The 18079-nt window shown below is 36.0% G+C and overlaps 1 protein-coding gene across 3 annotated transcripts; it reads left to right on the top strand.

Annotated features, from left to right (window-relative positions):
- Positions 1-658: 658 nt before the first annotated feature.
- Positions 659-17595, top strand: LOC108668354 (protein tipE). 3 transcript variants are annotated; one of them, XM_018155551.2, is made up of 3 exons: positions 659-904; positions 9592-11197; positions 12149-17595. In XM_018155551.2, exons 2-3 carry the CDS (start codon positions 10395-10397, stop codon positions 12156-12158), a joined length of 813 nt encoding a protein of 270 aa, XP_018011040.1. In that variant the 5' UTR covers positions 659-904; positions 9592-10394; the 3' UTR covers positions 12159-17595. The 3 variants fall into 3 exon arrangements, with proteins under 3 accessions (XP_018011040.1, XP_018011041.1, XP_018011039.1); XM_018155552.2 differs by lacking the exon at positions 12149-17595 and adding an exon at positions 11960-12122; XM_018155550.2 differs by lacking the exons at positions 659-904; positions 12149-17595 and adding an exon at positions 5871-7471 and having other exon boundaries at positions 9592-10596.
- Positions 17596-18079: the final 484 nt, after the last annotated feature.

Raw genomic sequence — 18079 nt, 5'->3', positions numbered from 1 at the left:
TCTCGTACGTTTACTCATACTTATATAATTCAATATCACTTCAAGAGGATTCTGAAGTAGTCTCCCTTACTTTTAGCTACTGAAACTAGAATCAAGGCAATTAAATACCCGACGTTTCCGAGGTCGCGCATGCTCAAGACGGATCAATCCTCCACTGAAGTAGCACGCTTGCCCCTCCCCCACGCCGTTTCTCCCCCTTCCTTGCTGTCATGCCTTCGAGGTTCTTATTGAATATTCGTTTGAAATATCCTCTCTGCGATACTACTAGATAAAAGTGGAGGTGAAAATTTGAAATAGAAGAATGAAGTAGCAAAGAGCATCATATATATTTTGATTGTGCATCCAGACGAAAAAACTAGATTGAGGTGAAATTTGAAGCGGTTTCGGTGCCCACTACTGTCGTCCGTCTAGACGTCATATTTCGCAAGGCATTGTTCATTTTGCTAAGGTTCCGAGCTGAAACGACCGCAAAATCATACAATTTACTCAACACTAAAAATTTTGCACAAACTTAAGAACTACTTCATTATTGCTGTGAGACACAGAGCATAAGCAGAGTGTCGCAAGTTATCGTACGTCTGGATCTGGTCTGGAATTGCTAGGGTGTCCGAGTTGTTCACGGCACGCGCTGCCTTCTGTACTTCGCTGAGCGCGGCAGGGTGGGCTGTGTCATGTGTTTACTCTGCATTGCCCTCCATGGCAGTCAAGTTGCTTTGTTGTAATATTATATTTATCATCGCGAATCTCACATAATAAATCAAAACTATATTATTTATATGAAAGTGATTTGTGCTCCTAATCTATCAGGATTATACAATTTACTCAAACTTTGGATTGTATACAAGATGCCATCTGAATCGTGCGGAGCCCTAGCACTGCTTTGTGTTGATTCCATCAATTCAAGGTATGTATCAGTTCACACAAATGCCTTGACGTTTACTTGTGTAGAAATCGTGAAAATAATTCATAACATTGAGAAGGGGAACACAAAAATTCATGAAGCCAAGCTAATATTATCCATAATATCCATCATTTTGGAACGGGGCAATTTTAATAACCACTTTCAAATTTAAGCGTTTAATCAGATACGTTGCCAGGTTACTGATAAAAATATTGTACGCGGAAAAATTAAGCTATTAAACATTAAGTATTTGCTAAAAATCCAATTAAATAACAACTTCCTCCGCAACGAGCTAGGGGAAAATTTGTATTTATGTAGACATTCATGAAGTCAGCTAAATTGAAAGCTTATTGTTTTTTGATCCCATGTACAAATGTTGCACGCTTTGCTGTTCATGTGAAACCTGCATAACATTTACGTGCCTGATAATGGAAATGTCTTCTTATGAAATTGAATTCAACTGTGGCTCTTGAAAATCATGTCAAATTCCTTCACAATTTATAGGGATCGTAGCAGGTCGCTTAGGGGCCAATGATGAGCGTGTGCTCATTGATTAGGTAATTGTTAATGGAATCTCTGCCACGTTTTTATCTCATAATAATGTTGTCGATTATTTTTAATTGAAATAAATAAATTCGCCGAATAGCCCGACTATTAGTATCTATATAAGCTGACTTATTTTTTTCCATTTATTTGGTTGCACGTCATCTCAAGAGAAATGGTAGATAAAATTGAGCAAAATAGATTGTTACTCCGTACGTTTGCATTATTTCTTCCCACGCTGCACTGCATTCATATAGCATGAACTTTTCGCTTTTACCAATACAAAAAACGCTCGCATGGACATGCATGGGCATCATTTCCGTATATCCTGCGCGTTATGCTGAACGTTTTTCCGTCGTTTATAATGACTCTATAATTTGGTATGATAGTTTGGATCAATCACCTCAACTCGAATATAATTCCACATTGCGTTCTATAAGCCTCGGGTGAATTATTATCGAATGCACTCTTATCGACCGGCCCCCACAGCAGCGACTGCAAATTACCCCAGAGACCTCCGCTCATACCGCGTCTGGGAAGTGCATGTGGTTGAAAAATTTCTCTTAACGAAGAAAATTTACAAATAATTTGGCCGGCTCTGGGTCAAAACAGGGAAGTCCCTCTCTTATCGAGGGTTTTAGTCTGGTCTGGCAAGTGTGCATTTTTCTTTGAAGTTAAGTCCAATTAAGGTTGGAAAATTTCGTGTTTCATCGCCGCGAATCGATGATTTATAAATTAACGTCGTTTGTGATAATGATGTACAATTCTTTCCGATCTCATATATATAGTCGGAAATTCGATATTCATGATCGAGTTAAACCAAACTTGTTGTCCAGATTTCGAATCTTACTTGTTAGTCACTGCAGGTGTGAATAATCCTGGATACTCTAAAATCGTACAATTTTCGACGATCGGAATGGTTTGTATTCACACCCTTCCTGGTTACACAACATTTCAGGATTGAGGATACAAGGATAATTATTTTTTTCCTTGTAAAGATTTAGATTTTGTAAGACTGAAATGTATTTCTTATAGGATTTATAGTAAACGTGTATGACAATGTGACACATATACATGCCTAACAAATTCAATGCTCTTTCGGCATTGGGTAAATCAGCCTCAAGTGCGTTCATGGAAATAATAAAAGCTTCTTAATTATATTGCATTGTTGCAGTGGATCTAAATCAACATACAAAGAAACTCAGCCAGGGCAATAATTATTCAAACTTCTATAAAGTAAGTTCTAGTTTCAATGTAAGTTCAGTGCAGTGATCCAGCCCCATGTCTTCCATGAGCTGATAAATGCATTGTTGCAGTCGATTTAAATCTATATACAAGGAAAGTCAGCCAGGGTAATTAATAATTATTCATACTTCTATAACGTAAGTTCTAGTTTCAATGTAAGTTCAATGCAGTGATCCAGCCCCATGTCGTCCATGAGCTGATAAATGCAGACGTTGAACAACGCGATGTTCGTGACAGGCTATAAGATCGATGCCAGACAGCGATCACACTGCTAATGTTGATCGATCAGTCGCAGTGCGCATATAACGCCTGGGCAGCAGCTGCGCTCATGCATACACCAACGCGATAAGTACAACCCTAGTACCATCCACAATAAGTATAGCTATCAGATAAGATAAGATACTAGAAACTATGTTTGTATATAATACTAAGAAACTAGTTTATATATTTAAATTAGTTTCATTTTTAATATATTATGCAAGAGTTACCCACATACATCCAGGCATAACTGTTAAAATAGTGGCTAATTTGCTTTCAAACATGTATAGCTGCCGAAACGGTGATTCAATGACACGTACATTTATTATAATGCAGGTATTGAAACAGAGATCTAATAGCATGTTATTTAATTCAAGTGTTAAAAATGGGAATATCATTCATCCACGAAAAGAATGGCTTTCAAAATGCAGTGTTTGTTATTTATGAATAATTGGAAAAGCTATTGAATGATTGATAACCTTCCACGAGAAACGCTGCTATTTTAACTCTCATCATCTACTACACTACAGGCATAGCTTGTGAAATCATATTAATATCATACACCTAGTCAAGAAAAATTCCAAACGTTATGCATGGGAATTTTATGATTTTTTTTATGAGAGGAGCTGTTGATATGCCAAGAAGAAACGACATTAAATGCCATGATGCATTTACGACATGGAGGCCATTGCTTATCAGTAAATATTTTATGGTCAGCAGCAAAGTCACCAGATATAATCAGTATGCAATTCCAATTAATTTTAATAACGAAAAAAATCAAAATTAAAATAAACAATTTTATCCTTAAGTCAACTTTGGGAAATGAAACTTAATATTGCCTTAATATACACAGTAAGCAAACTTCCGATAACAAACAAAAGCTGGTTTTATTTGGTTGTTTTGCAGCGGCCGTGTTGCTTGCAAAAGCTCGGTGGCCATGCACTACCCGAGAAACTATTGATTGTCAGCGATAGCGTGTCTGCCACACATAATTGTTGAAGGTGTTCACGAAATTGTTCATGGAAATTACGAGTTAGAGACCGCAAATACAGGGATGAATTTGTATTTTATTTTCATAAAATTGTATATTTTTAGCCCATTTCTCATTTATGGAAAAAACGCGTTATTGTGCTCGTCATGTCCGTCCGTCCGTGACCTCATGTCCGTCCGTCCGTGACTTCACGGACGGACGAGAAAATGCGCTCTCTGTCACTCACTGCAGTGAGTACCGATCTAATTTTTCTTCTTTTAATCACCTAAAGTTATTTACGTGTCCCAGAAAGAAGGCAATCGATGCGTTCGTGACTTCCATCTGCAACAAATTCCAAGAACGGAACTTTATTGGAGGTAATTAAACTTTGAACTGATCTATCGACCAGCCAAAAATTCTCCCTCGCTGGAATTGATCCCAAGATGATAAGAAAATTTGGACAGACTGATTTTTTGGGGCCGATTGGCGGGCGGCCTGGACTTTAGAGCCAATTTCAGTTTAATTTGGTACCCAGCGGCAGTAAAAGACCAGGTCCGCTAGATGATGTTGAAATTCGAATTTGCAACCACAGAAATTCAGAACCAAAATTTTAGGTAATCGGTAATGATAATTTAAAAATTATTATTGATTATGATAACTGTACTAATCGGAGTTTTTCTAATTGACAATGGCACTGAAACTCAAAAAAAAAAGGAAAAGAGTGATTCTGATGAAGAGCATATTGCTGATCTTGATGAGCTAGCAGTTTAAAACATGTTGTGAAATTGTGGAAGATTTTATAATTGGTTAATATAGTTTCAATATGAGAAAAAAGTTTTGGTGGTATAATTATGAACGCTCAAGTAACTGAAGAAACATTTGTGTCGGTAGCAATACCGTTATTTTAAGTAAAAATGCACTGAAAGAGCAGTTTCTCAAATCTACACAGATGAGTCTAAACGAGTACTATATATACATGTCATCAATGATAGCGATCATAATTAACAATGGGAGCGATAAAGAAAAGTAGCACCGATGATGAAAGCATTAATGTTATAGGAGGCACCTGTTAATGAGTAAGTGTCAATTGATTGGCCCAATAACTAATTGAATTGCCTACAATTGGACAGCACAAATTAGCAGTTTTTAGGCTCCAAAAACATAAAAAAATATAACTCAGTACTCACTGCAGTGAGTGACAGAGAGCGCATTTTCTCGTCGACGAAAACGTGAAGTCACGGACGGACAGACCGACGGACAGACAGACAGACAGACAGACAGACGGACGGACATGGCGAGCAAAATAGTGCATTTTTCCATTAAAGAGAAAATGCACTAAAAATACCTTATAATTATATTTTTGTGCTCCATCGCCAGCGCAATGTTAAAAATTTTCATAACGAACCTCATAAACAGTCACTTATATCGGTCTGCTGACTGTTCAAAGTCAGCAGCTATCATAGCTGCCCATCGGTTCAGGTTACTGATGAAAAACCGTTAACAAAATTATGTACGACAATTTATTTACTCTTTCATCACAGTATTACCCACGAATAAAGTATATTTGTATCAAATAAAAAATAGATTTGAATAGCGTATACGAGCTACAGTAATATTATAGGTTATTTGAGTCTTCGCTTCGCTCTGGTTTTTTCTCGCTGTGACGTTCACCTCTGCAGTCTTTTGATATTGATCTTGGCCGACTCGGGCCGGTCTTGCTGTATCCGCTTTCTGTAATTGATATCGATCTTTTAAGTGCGTCAAACATTACAACCATTATAATTATTTTCATGGTATTTGCTTGATTCGAATACACATCAACATCGAAATTATTTTCCTTGCAAGTCGCATTTTCAAAGTCGATTTTGAAGGTTAAATAAAGTCCTTCAGGCGCATGCGTCCTTCGTGTTCCTGCCAGAGGTGCTGCCATTTTGCGTCGTTGCGCAGTTGAGGTAGGAGCTGAGCCAGAGCTTCACCATTCTCCGTGAAGTTTGTATGAACGTCTATAAATCATGATATTAATAGATGCAAGTGAAAAATCTATGAAAATTTCTTAGTGTCACTATCCGTGCAATGGCATCAACAGTGATCCCGAGATTAATTAGAGAGAAGATAATTTATGTAGGTCATCCTCTTTCTAGAAGCATCCAGTGCTCGTGAATGGGCGTGAGTGCTGGCCTGAAAATTAGTTTGAGAAACGACAGCTTTGTTTGAGCTTCGATTGTTCATCATCATCATGACGGCCGAGAAAAAGCTTTGCGCAGGCATTATGCTCTGCCAGATGACCGCTATTTTATCTGGTGTAGCTTTGTTATATTTAGCTGTAATTGTAGTTATTCCTTCAAAAGAAGAACTAGAGTTAGGCTTTTCCACCACGCCCATCATGTGCACGACAGTCAAAGCTGAGGACATAGCTTTGCATGAGCCAAAAGGGGACAAAAAAGCCGAGTGTTCATGGGTGACGTGTGGTGAATGGTGTTTATCAGACACCGTCTCCCCGTGTATGCAAATCCATGTGCTAGCCAGAAACAACGGCTCCAAAGTGTCCTTTCACGATTGTGTTGACGTAATACAAGAGAGATGCTCAGGTCTCGACGCTAACTTAACCCAGCCATGGAAGTGTAGAAAAGGACAGTGCAAAAATCTGGACGGTCTCTTCAACTGTACCAGAGAAGGTAACAACGAGTGCCGTGAAATTACGTCTGCCTATGAGTGCAAGAAAACTGTTAGTCCAACATCGATCACTTGCACTGATGAGAAATGCGAGAAGCGCCTGCATGGCGTAAACTTGTGCACAAAAGGTGTTTGCAATGAAGTCAAGAATGTTAGTATTTATTGGAAAGATTGTGACAGATTATGTACTAATTTAACCATGGGCGATCGAAATACTGTAATCTTCAGCAAAGAAAGACTGTACGCCGCTAGCTGTGGACATGTAAACTCGTCGTCTGCTCACCAGGACAACAACACAATCGAGCTCCTCAATTCCAACCTCGGCTGGAAAAATAAAGCTAAAGTTGCGTTCATTTTCTGCACCTACGTCAAACATCAGAACGGTAACAAATTCTACGATCTCGTCATGGAGGATTGTTTCAATGGCACCGTGGGCGACGCTAATCGAGTCCAAAACGTTACAGATTTTCGCGATCTACTAAGCTATCACAAAGAACTGACATCAAGACCGAGTGAATTGCTCATCAACACGGAGGAATCCTTAGGAATTATGAACATCACTAAGCTTTTGATTAACCCCCAGGCGTGTTCGAACACTCTTAGCAGTGCATGCGCCAAGTTCTTCGAAGGCCATGCTGCAGATGGCTTGGATGGAACAACAGCAGATCGGTTTCCGTGCTACTACACTGATAAAAAACACGACTTCGTCATCGGCGTATACAACCCCCGAAATACTTTCATCTTTCTTCTGCTCGCCTCTGTAGTTCCCGGAGGTCTATTTATTTTTGCGTGCTTCATTCTATTCCTCTGTTCGAAGAGCGTGGGAGTGAACGATGAAGGCCATCTACATCTAACTCTTCTCAAAGGCGCAGGCAATGGAGGTAAAAGCGATCATGAGGACAGTGATTTCAACGACCCCTAATCCTTTCGACATCTGAGGGGTATCGTCCATCCTGGACTTTGAAGCCCTCAGAGTAGGTGACAAAATAAAGATTAATGCTTCGGCACCAACGCTTCCGACTTGCATGGACGTCCGATGTTAGCGGCTTAGTCTTGGTCTTGAGTCGCACGCACAGTTTCATTTCATCAATGATGCCGACGCTCTTTTTAGATTACTAAATCAAATCATACTAATGATCTCTTTCGGAATTGGTATTCATAATACATTTGAAACTTTCAATAAATATGTCCATTAGTATATTGTTGCGCCTTTTTTGAGGGTACATAGAGGATGATGAGTTTTCGCAAAATAATTGTTTGACGAGTAGAATCATTCAGAAAGCGATTCTTTATGCATGTACAATAAAATGGCATCCAGCGCCAAATCATTGTAGAAGAATGAGATGTTCAAATGAACATTCGCTTACAATAGAAAAAAAATGAGTTTATTTGAAGCATAAAATGTTTGCGTGCGATTTACTTTGCCCAAATTGCTTGCTCAAAAGTTATTTACTGAATGAAGTATCCAATTTTGTTCGTTGGTTAAAAGTATTGTAGACATGATGATTCGACTAGCTGCACTCAAGCATGCCGCTGATACATGTATTTACCGCGCTGGTCTGCGTTAGAAATAGGTTGCCTGTCATAGGTTTATGAACTATGAATATATTATCGCATCACTATCAAGAATCACGATAATCCGTATTAATCATCGCGAACACCAATAGCTTTGTATCAATAGTCCAGAGGGACAATCAATGTTATTGAGAGAAACTATGATTGTTTTTTTCATTTTTTGAGTACCCGATTCGTCGAACATTTTCGAATTTTCTCAAAATGTGTACCTTTATTCTTTCACCACTGCTTCACACGAGTTTAATTTCCGCTTCAAATTCCACAGAATTATGCAGTATCACAATTACTTTTTACTCACCATTGTTTCACTTTCTTATGCTTCAATTGAGCACAATGAAAACGTAAGAAATTCATGAAAGTTTTCTCCACAATGCACTATTTCAGGAAGTATTACGCAATCACTTTTTATTCCCAATGGAGCTTCCAGAGACCTCCAATTATTCAATATATTTCTCACTTCTTTAAATAATATGAAAAATAAAATAATGACTGCTTCAAATATATTTCACTGGAATTTAATGTCTTTTTCCTCCTGAAAAATGTACATTGTTCTATAAATGTGCAAGCTTTTTGCGTTTTTAAATTCTGATCGAGCTTCCATGTCTTTTAAGAAAGCTAACACAATTTGTATGCTTCTGAGTAACTTAAGCGAATTAAAAAACGGATTTACATGTACTCATAAATGAACTTTTAGTGGAAAAGTCTACGGATGTTACAGCGTAAAGTTTAATTAACATTTGAATACGACCGACAACGTGTTCCATTCCTAAACAAAAGCCTAAATTAGTTACTTGCATTATCGCAGTAACCTATTTGTAATTAGTACTATCTACATTTCACTAGATATTTTCTTTTAATATAGGAATATTTATCAGATTTTCCTATGATTTTATATGGGATTATATTGGACATTCATTTTATAGCCCGTTTTTTCTGGCTGCACAGATAATATTTCAGCAAAATATTTATTTAAATTTAGTATTATTTCTTTTAAATGTTCTAATCCGTCTTTTTCCCGTTCCTGCTGCCTGGATATGCGTTGATATGGTTATCATCTCAATCATCTTCGTGGGATTCAAACATGGATGCTGGCTATCGCTGGATGCATGTTTACGTTCAATATAAAACATGCACACGTTCTAAACGACACATTCAATTTTGCATTTATACTTCAATCTTTTATCACAAATAATATCGTATGGTTTATACATTTAACATTTGTTAAGTACATACAAATACATGCATTTAAGCTAAATCATTTACTTTTATTAAACATTTGATCTTCAACATTTATGTCATTTTATATATATTTGATAAATATTTGTTGGTTGATGTTCTTTATTGGATAATATTTTAAACTTGCCTGTTAAATTACACTATATATTGCCGCAACTTTTTAAAACTTTATATATAATTGGCATAACAGCTGTGAACGACCCAGTACAGTTTGATGAGCTCTTGTGACCGACTAGACAGCAAGAAACCCAGTCTGAAAAGGAAGCTTTGACACGACTGACAAACGAAAAATCTTCAAACAATTCACTGGATAAGAACCATAGTAGTGGATTAGAAAACACTTCTTTCCATTCCAATGAAACTCTTCCATGTTGATCACTAACATTTTTGTCGATTTAATCACTTTTTCTGCTTCTAGCAGCGATTTTGGTTCACAACGAACGTTTTTGCTCGTATGTTCCAAAATGCCTTGAAGTTCCATGCACTCGCTATAACTATTTGCTTTATCCCACCATTGAGTTTTAATTACTTGCTTATTCACACCGAGATTTAAAGCTTTAAACTGTGCATGCAATCGCATTTTCTCATATTTCATTGTTGGGATATTTTAATCTAAATTATTTGACGTTTCATCGGGGTTAAAAATTTCATGTTTGTTCAGTTGTTGGAACAACTATTATTCGGAAAACAAACGATACACAGTAAAGTTACTGCACTTGAAGATAAGAATAGAGCTTTTTAAATGTAGTTGTATTTTTCTTATGCATATTGAACATTTAGTTCTCTTACTTTCAAAGCTTCATTGTTATCGTACATTTAGTACTCTTATTATCAAAGCTTCTTTGAAAAGTGCCTGAGTTGGTTTGATAACTAACAGCATGCATGTTGGTGTGATTTCCCAATTACCGTTGATTGCACAGAAATTCCAGCGTGATCAGTAACACCCACTGAAAATTTAATATTTTATTGTTGTGCCAGCAAAAAATTTTGAAAATGGCCGCAGGAGATTCTTTGGCGAAATTAAAGTATTATACAACCTTGACTCTAGGTCTCGTGGCATGCATGTCATGCTTTATATTTTTCTTCCTTATTCCTTTCATATTAGATCCTTCCGTGTCCACTCTTATGGCAGACTTCGACCCAGATCCTGTTGTTTGTAAAACTATCTTGACGGAGCACAACTACGGTATGAAAAACTGCTCCTGGTCATCTTGCAAGAACGGTTGCACCGTGGATCAGTATGAATGTGACCGAATTTTCGTCAACTACATGGCAAAGAAGTTTGAGGATTTCGAAGGGACTGAGTACTACGAAGATGATGACGATATCTGGGTGGTTAAAGGTGTCCCAATTTTCGTGAACATCAAAGGTTGCGGTTACCCTCCTCAAACGAACTGTACCATTTACGCTGACGAATTTGGCCCAGTTGGTTCGATCTTTCCTTGCTACTACTCCAGAGTTCGACCTAACCTCGTCATCACAGACTATTCTTGGGAAGGCGCCGTGCATCCTATGATCATGGCATTGATCATCCCAAACCTCATTACTGGAGTGTCGTTAGGCTTGCTCAGTTACTGGTGGTATCCAGGATGTCAAAAGAAAGAGAACTCTTATGAAATTCCTCCGGATCAGCAGAGTCAGCAAGATGGTGAAGATGAAGATAAGGAAGATGACGAAAAGAAAATCGAAGATGGAGATGGCGGGACTGAGAAAAAGAAACTGGCTGAAACTAAAATAGATATAATTTCCGAAGATCAGAAGAAAATGAACAGCCTTGCTGGTGTCGAAACTGAGAAGTAAGTAATATATATGTTATTAATCATGCGTTACTTTGATGAGGAACTGTCTGCCAAGGTTGTGATAAAGTTGATTTTTTAGATTTTTTTTGGGTTATCAATTAATTGAAAGTTTACTCGTGCTTGCAATTGAAATCTATATTTTTAGTGACTCGATGCAAGGCACCGCTACCTAGGCTAAACTAAAATTTGAGTTAGTATAATTTCAGTTGAGGTTTTATAAATTTTAAAGACCGATAATGTGGCGATTGGCTAATTTCGATGTAGTCAAAGTGACCAAAATTTGCAATTTCATTGAACTTTCTTATCCACATACGTTTTTTAGAAATGAATTCCCTAGTGTATATAGTATCCCATTCAGTATTACGTCCATCACAAAGTGCTTTCCTGATAAGAAGTAGGCTATATAGAGGCTAATGAAGTTTTTCAGTTAGCGCGATTTAAAGCATCTAATGTGTATATATCCCTACATAATATCACATCAAGCATCAAGAGTTTATAATAAACCTTTATGTGTGAGATACCCAACTAATAACTCGAGGCGCAAACGAGAAAATTAATTGAATGACTTTCTGATGCAAAGCCCGAGTCCCGAATGCATATTACTGATAACAGAATTTTTATAATTCGACGTGGTTCTCCGCGTCTGTTAACTGGATGGTACCGAGCAGGAAAGAATGACCAGATGACGGAGGACAACATAATACTAATACCACAATTTTAATAATTCTATCCGTCTGGTAACTGGATGCTACCGAGCAGGAAAGTGTGACCAGATGACGGAGGAAAACATAATACTAATACCAGAAATTTACTAATTCTATCCGTCTGTTAACGGGATGGTACCGAGCAGGAAAGTGTGACCAGTTGACAGAGTACAGCATAATACTTAATACTAATACCAAAATTTTAATTATTCTATCCGTCTAGTAACTGGATGATACCGAGCAGGAAAGTGTGACCAGATGACGGAGGACAACCATAGCTACCACGCAAGCTGCCACCGCTCAGGACCAACAGAAGTCGTGTTCATCCTCAGGCTTTGGGTGAGGAAAGCGCGCTACAGCCCGGCCCCAGTCAGGCGTTCACGGCGTCTACCTCTTCTCTGCAGAAATTCTAGTTGGAATAATATTCGTCTTACTTCACTACATTTACCACTGTTCAAAGCTTAGTGTTGTAATAGTTGTGATGAAATTTCACTTTTTGAACCTTTAATCAAACGTTCACGATGAAACAATTCTCATGCAACTTCACTGTAGACACTTTTGTTCAATTATTTTAGTTAAAATTCTGATCTAAATTCAAAGTATCCACACCTGTACACGTATCCTGGATGATTTCATGCATCAACTTTATATCGGATAATTATTGTATCATGAAGACCACGGAACAATTTCATTAGAAATTATTTCAACTGTGACCATATTAGTCGAAATATTTGGAAGTAAATGCAGGAACTCGGCAATTCATTTTTAGTTAAATATTACTTTCATGTGGATCGTAATCACCATGTGGTTGTTTGTCTCAAAAAATTGTTACATTTAACACTATGAAAAATCCTCGGCAATTATATACTTTAAGAAAATTTACTATCTTCACTCTCTACATATATGCCTTTCGATGCATCTACGCGATAATATTTCGATGCTAATAATAATATTACTTAAGAAAATAAATACTTGAGATAATATAACCTTCAAACATTTCTTTGAATCTCAATGTAAGAGCTCATTGATTTTTCCGTCGTAGGGCTTTCATTAGTTACCAGAGTTGTGGCCTTGAAAAGTAAATCAAAAAGTTTCATGCATAATGGCCTGTCATTACATCTCTTTTTGAATACCCTATATTTATTCCTTAATTTTGTATTCAAGCTGATTATTAAAGACTGGTATAACCCTTTTGTGATTAATCTTAATATTTAAAAAATCATGAAGTCCATTTGTTAATTATGTTGAAAACTTTTGGCTAAACGTGATCCTAATTATCGGAACCAAATATGAAGTAATTGAATTCACTTCCGTTCCACTGATACCAAACGAGATGAATGGTTAGGCAAGGTTTGCCCGAAGCTATAACTATCACAATTTTCAGAACCATCGAAGTACATGGTAAGTTAACGTGAAGATTTCGATGATTATCTCGATTACTAATTCAAAATGTCGCACAATATCTTGCGTACATAAAATAACAGATATCATACGAAAAGGCCATCAGTTCGAAGTGATGTCATATACTTCATTATTGGTTCAAACGGTATGGACACTTTGTTGGTTTAGTTAGCTCTGCATTTGGAATTTTTTATGAACCAGAATTAGCCTACAACAATAATGTTTAACATACTACCCCTGCTGCTGGTACTTTCAAATGGCAGCTAAATGCGATTAATTAACTATTCTCTTGCTTGGTTATTGTTTTCCAAAAATCTTATTCTGCTAAACAATGCAAAAAGGCTAAATATTTTTAATTATAATCGTTGGATTTATAAGCTGTTCGATGTTGGCCGAGCTGAACTATAGTTCTTTTTATGCATTCAATTTTTAACTGAGTGGCATGAATATTTCTTATTGCCTTGCCCTCTTAAATACAGAATTATACATCCAGCCTCACCCAGATGGGAAAGCACAAAAGTGTTTGGAAATAATTCAATGAAGAATTTTATAAGCTTACATGGCAGAAAAGTAACATAAAATTCACGGTCCTGAGAAGTTTACATGAAGACATATACGCGCCCATAACAAACACATGAATGGCGCGTAACAATACACATGCATGGCGCGTAACAATACACATGCATGGCGCGTAACAATACACATGCATGGCGCGTAACAATACACATGCATGGCGCGTAACAATACACACGAATGGCGCGTAACAATACACATGCATGGCGCGTAACAATACACATGAATGCGGACGGTGGCAGTGCGATGGCGGTTGTCCTCCTGGAGTCTTTGGTTCGAGTCTTTGCCATGAATTCCTAGAAATTCTTGTTATTTATTCCCGTTAATTATTTATATTATCATAAGGTGAATGTTCGAACTGTGTAAGATGTACGTACCGAACAAGAGTGAGCGTATGTGTTATTTTGAAAACTTATAGAATGTTACAGCAGAGAATGTAGAATTTTATTACTGTTGCCTGAATTAAAAGAAAAGACGATATTGCTAAAAACATAATATTATCTATTTCATAGCGTGACTAACTAAAGTTTGTCATAAAATATTATTGAATTACATAACTATTAAGTTTGAACATGTCAGAAAATCTGTATTTAACATGTGATGGATGCAAATGCAATGATGAGTAGCGCTTGAAGTTCACCTAAGTAAAAACTATTCCAAATCTTTGAACTTTTGAATTTGAGAAATTGCGGCAGAGAATTCAAATGGTAATCATTGATAGAATAGAATCAAAATTATAAGTTGTTAATCATTGCACGGCACATACGGCGGATGCTGCTTCACAATATTATTCCCAATTAGTGCACAGGTAACAATGCAATTACTCCCATTACTTAGGTATGCAGACCGCAGTTACTGAGGAATGTTATGGCTTTGATACACGCACATGTGACTTGTTTCCGTCTAATACTAGCGCTAAACTTTCTCGTTATTCTGCAATGTTTTGTTTAAATTTAAAGTTTTAAGCAGCACCTGATATTTTTTGTCTGTTTGTTATATGCTTGCAAGTTATTGTAAATAGATACAGTATATATGCTTACTATTTGCGATTATCTACATATTTTTTAATATGCGTGTTACGCTAAGATCTCGATTGCACAATCCACTGTACATAAATGAAAGCATTTCCAACCCTACGCGTTATCTTACTTATAACTTCCGCTTTAACTTTGTGCCTCGAAAAACTGACTATATCGCTCGGGCCACGCACCTTTATATTATAATAATAGAATTTAACCATATAAGTATTCTATCAGTCACCGTTTCTTCTGAATACTATTTATGGTCCATTTAACCATATAAGTATTTATCAGTTACAGTTTCTTCTGAATACTATTTATGGTCCATTTAACCATATAAGTATTTTATCAGTTACCGTTTCTTCTGAATACTTTTTATGGCCCATTGTTCGTTTGAACACTCATTATTGGTGCTGAATTAGTTGCAAATAGCGCTGAATATTCGAGGGTTAGCCACCGATGATACGCTCATTACGTTTTATATTGTTGAACGGAAATAGAATTTTCATCAATTATGCACCCGTAAAACAATCATTGTCGTCCCATTATTTGTAAGAGTTAGACTCGGGATTGTATCAGTATTTCATTTGAATATTATATCAATCACTTATAATGTATGTTTACTACTTTCATCATGCGTGATATGAAGCTATTAGCGAAATAGTTGGATTTTATTGCAATTGCTTCATGCAATTGATGGATCTTAATTGTACTTCATCGTCGTTAGGTACAACTTCTGGTGACGAGACAGAGGCAATCACGTCGTTGTCGCACGTCATAAAATATTAAGAACGTCAAACATTATTATTACTTGCTTAATGTTCTTGTATTTCAATATAATTCTTCGTCCATTATCTTGCTTATTAATCTTTCTAGTCGATTTTATTTTTGGACTGCGCAGTTCTTAATTAAAAATTTTAAGACCTGTTTTCCAGATTCCCTTTGATATTACCTATTTCACTTTTATTTTTTAATATTTTACAAATTTTATCGTCTGTTATTAGCAAAAGAGAACACAAGGCTTTCGTGTTTAGATAAGAATTAATAAAAGGAGCCAGCAATACTATTCCATCCAGCAGGACAAATCTTTAATTTATTCTATTCCCAGCCTGGCTTATTTACTGGCCAAATCTGAATTGTTTTCATTTAATCAATGAGTAATGTAATTTCGTTCGCAATCCACCTATTCGAATTACCTATTAGATTGATTATTCGAATTTATTGCCCGAAATAAAGTTTTGTTGCTTGCCGTGGCCGTACGATAGCTAAGAAAAAATATCTAGGCATTTCCTCGATGTCGTTTCAAAATTTCTGTACTTCACTTTTCGGTCAGAAATTTTCTGCATCATATTCGTTGACAAATTTTTTTATAAGCGGTGATATTAAACTTTAAATGCAAACTAATCATTCTAAGTAACTTTTAATTATAAAAATACTGTACAACACTATCTGGATTATTTACGATGCACTTTATTGATTTAGAACATTATCCGTAATTCAGCAGATTAAAAAACCGTAATATTTGGTCAAATTTACATTGCGCAACGAGTAGGATGAACCACTGGGAAAAAAGTCAGTACTTTCGAAGTGCAAGTAAAAATTTTAGTTACTTTTAATTTTTTAAACTTGGCCTTGCCACTGACAACGAAATGAAAGCAATATAGTCCATTTGAGCAAATAAACAGCATTGTTTGTTTGATACTTACTTCTGTTGGTTATTTTTCTAGCAAGTGGAAGTTATTCAATGAAACGAACCGGTTTCTAAAATATTCTGTAATATTTATTAGTCGCTGTATCACAGGGCCAGAAATTAACTGAAAACGTTCTAAATAATCAAAAAAAAAAGTTCAGTAGAACCAAAAAGTTCAGTAGAAGTTATCATCAAGAACGTTAAGTTATTGTTAACTGTCTCACGCCTTAATGCTTATTGTTAGCTTACTTGAGCTTCCTACTCTCTTGTATTTATTGAATTTGTAAAGTTCTTTGTTTATAAATTTTAGTCACATTACTCGAGCACATTTTAATTGTTGCTCGCTTCACTGCGTCCGTCTATTCTGTGATCATTTACTAACTAAGAAATTCATCGTCCTGTAATCATGCCATTATTATTATATTGAAAAATATACTCGTTTCAATTCGCGTTGAAAACTTTATGCGCTCTATGAATTACTGGAACTATTTCTATTAGTCTGCTAATAATTGAATTGTTCGACTTACCTTATTTTAGGTTTCTAAAAAAATTATTTACAGTATTTCGTATGCTAATTTTCATAACAAATTTGCTAATTGGCACTAGTGTGATTGTTCATTTAATAAATGTATACATTTATATTAATTAAATTCTAGAGTCGAAATTATTATCAATACATGAGTTTAATGAACCACGATTACATCGTTCGCTATACAGTTCGTAACTGTTATTTAGTTCGGTGAATGGGTATTCATTATTACCAGAACCAAAGGCTTTCTTAATCAGTGTACCAATCACCCGGTTAGTAAAATACAATTGCATTTTTCTTTATTATATTGTCTTTGTCTTGAATAATTGCCCTTGTTTTATATTGAGTGATATTTTTCATTAACATATTACGTGGAGCGACCAAATCTGTGCTTTTCTATTCTGTGCATGAACTTCTCTGCGATCGCTTTTACGCATAACCTTTCTACACCATATTTGCAATAAATTTGCTCAAACGTCTATGTAAATTTCATTTGATCCTAAGATTGAAAAATTATGCCAATGAAAATGAAAAAAAAAACAAAGTCCTGCTAAACAATCATTTTATTTCTTGTAACATCATAACGCGAAAGAATATTCAGATGAAGAAGTCTGCATTCGTTTGCGTGCGTTGACTAACATACAACGCAATAGAAGACAGTGTGTTTGATTATTAAATGAATATTTATTAAGAGGAAATAATGACAATTATGTGTGTAGGAGTTGAGTAGTTGATTATCGCAGGGTCATAGAGATTAGATCAAAGACTATCAGTCTCTTACGAGTACGAGGTCACACATAGAATGATGCTTTAGGTTATACAGGAAACACCTTTTTGATTTACGCCGTTTTAGTTGCGGTAAATTATTAGAAAATATTACAAGTTCTTGTACAATAAATTCGATTGAGTTAATTCAGTATATTAACTTCTTATTAAATGTTGACTTTTTAAATTATTCGCAAG

This window comes from Hyalella azteca, unplaced genomic scaffold, assembly GCF_000764305.2.
Source record: "Hyalella azteca isolate HAZT.00-mixed unplaced genomic scaffold, Hazt_2.0.2 contig13297, whole genome shotgun sequence".
NCBI lineage: Eukaryota > Metazoa > Arthropoda > Malacostraca > Amphipoda > Hyalellidae > Hyalella > Hyalella azteca.
Note: the sequence above shows the minus strand (reverse complement) of the source record. Positions and strands in the feature narration are given on the sequence as shown.

What these genes read in the sequence shown, in the direction of transcription:
- LOC108668354 (XM_018155550.2), top strand. Translation starts at nt 6,154, where the DNA reads ATGACGGCCGAGAAAAAGCTTTGCGCAGGCATTATGCTCTGCCAGATG. An exon ending in CAAAGGCGCAGGCAATGGAG is followed by an intron (nt 7,472 to 9,591) that starts GTAAAAGCGATC and finishes TTGGCATAACAG; the next exon opens with CTGTGAACGACCCAGTACAG.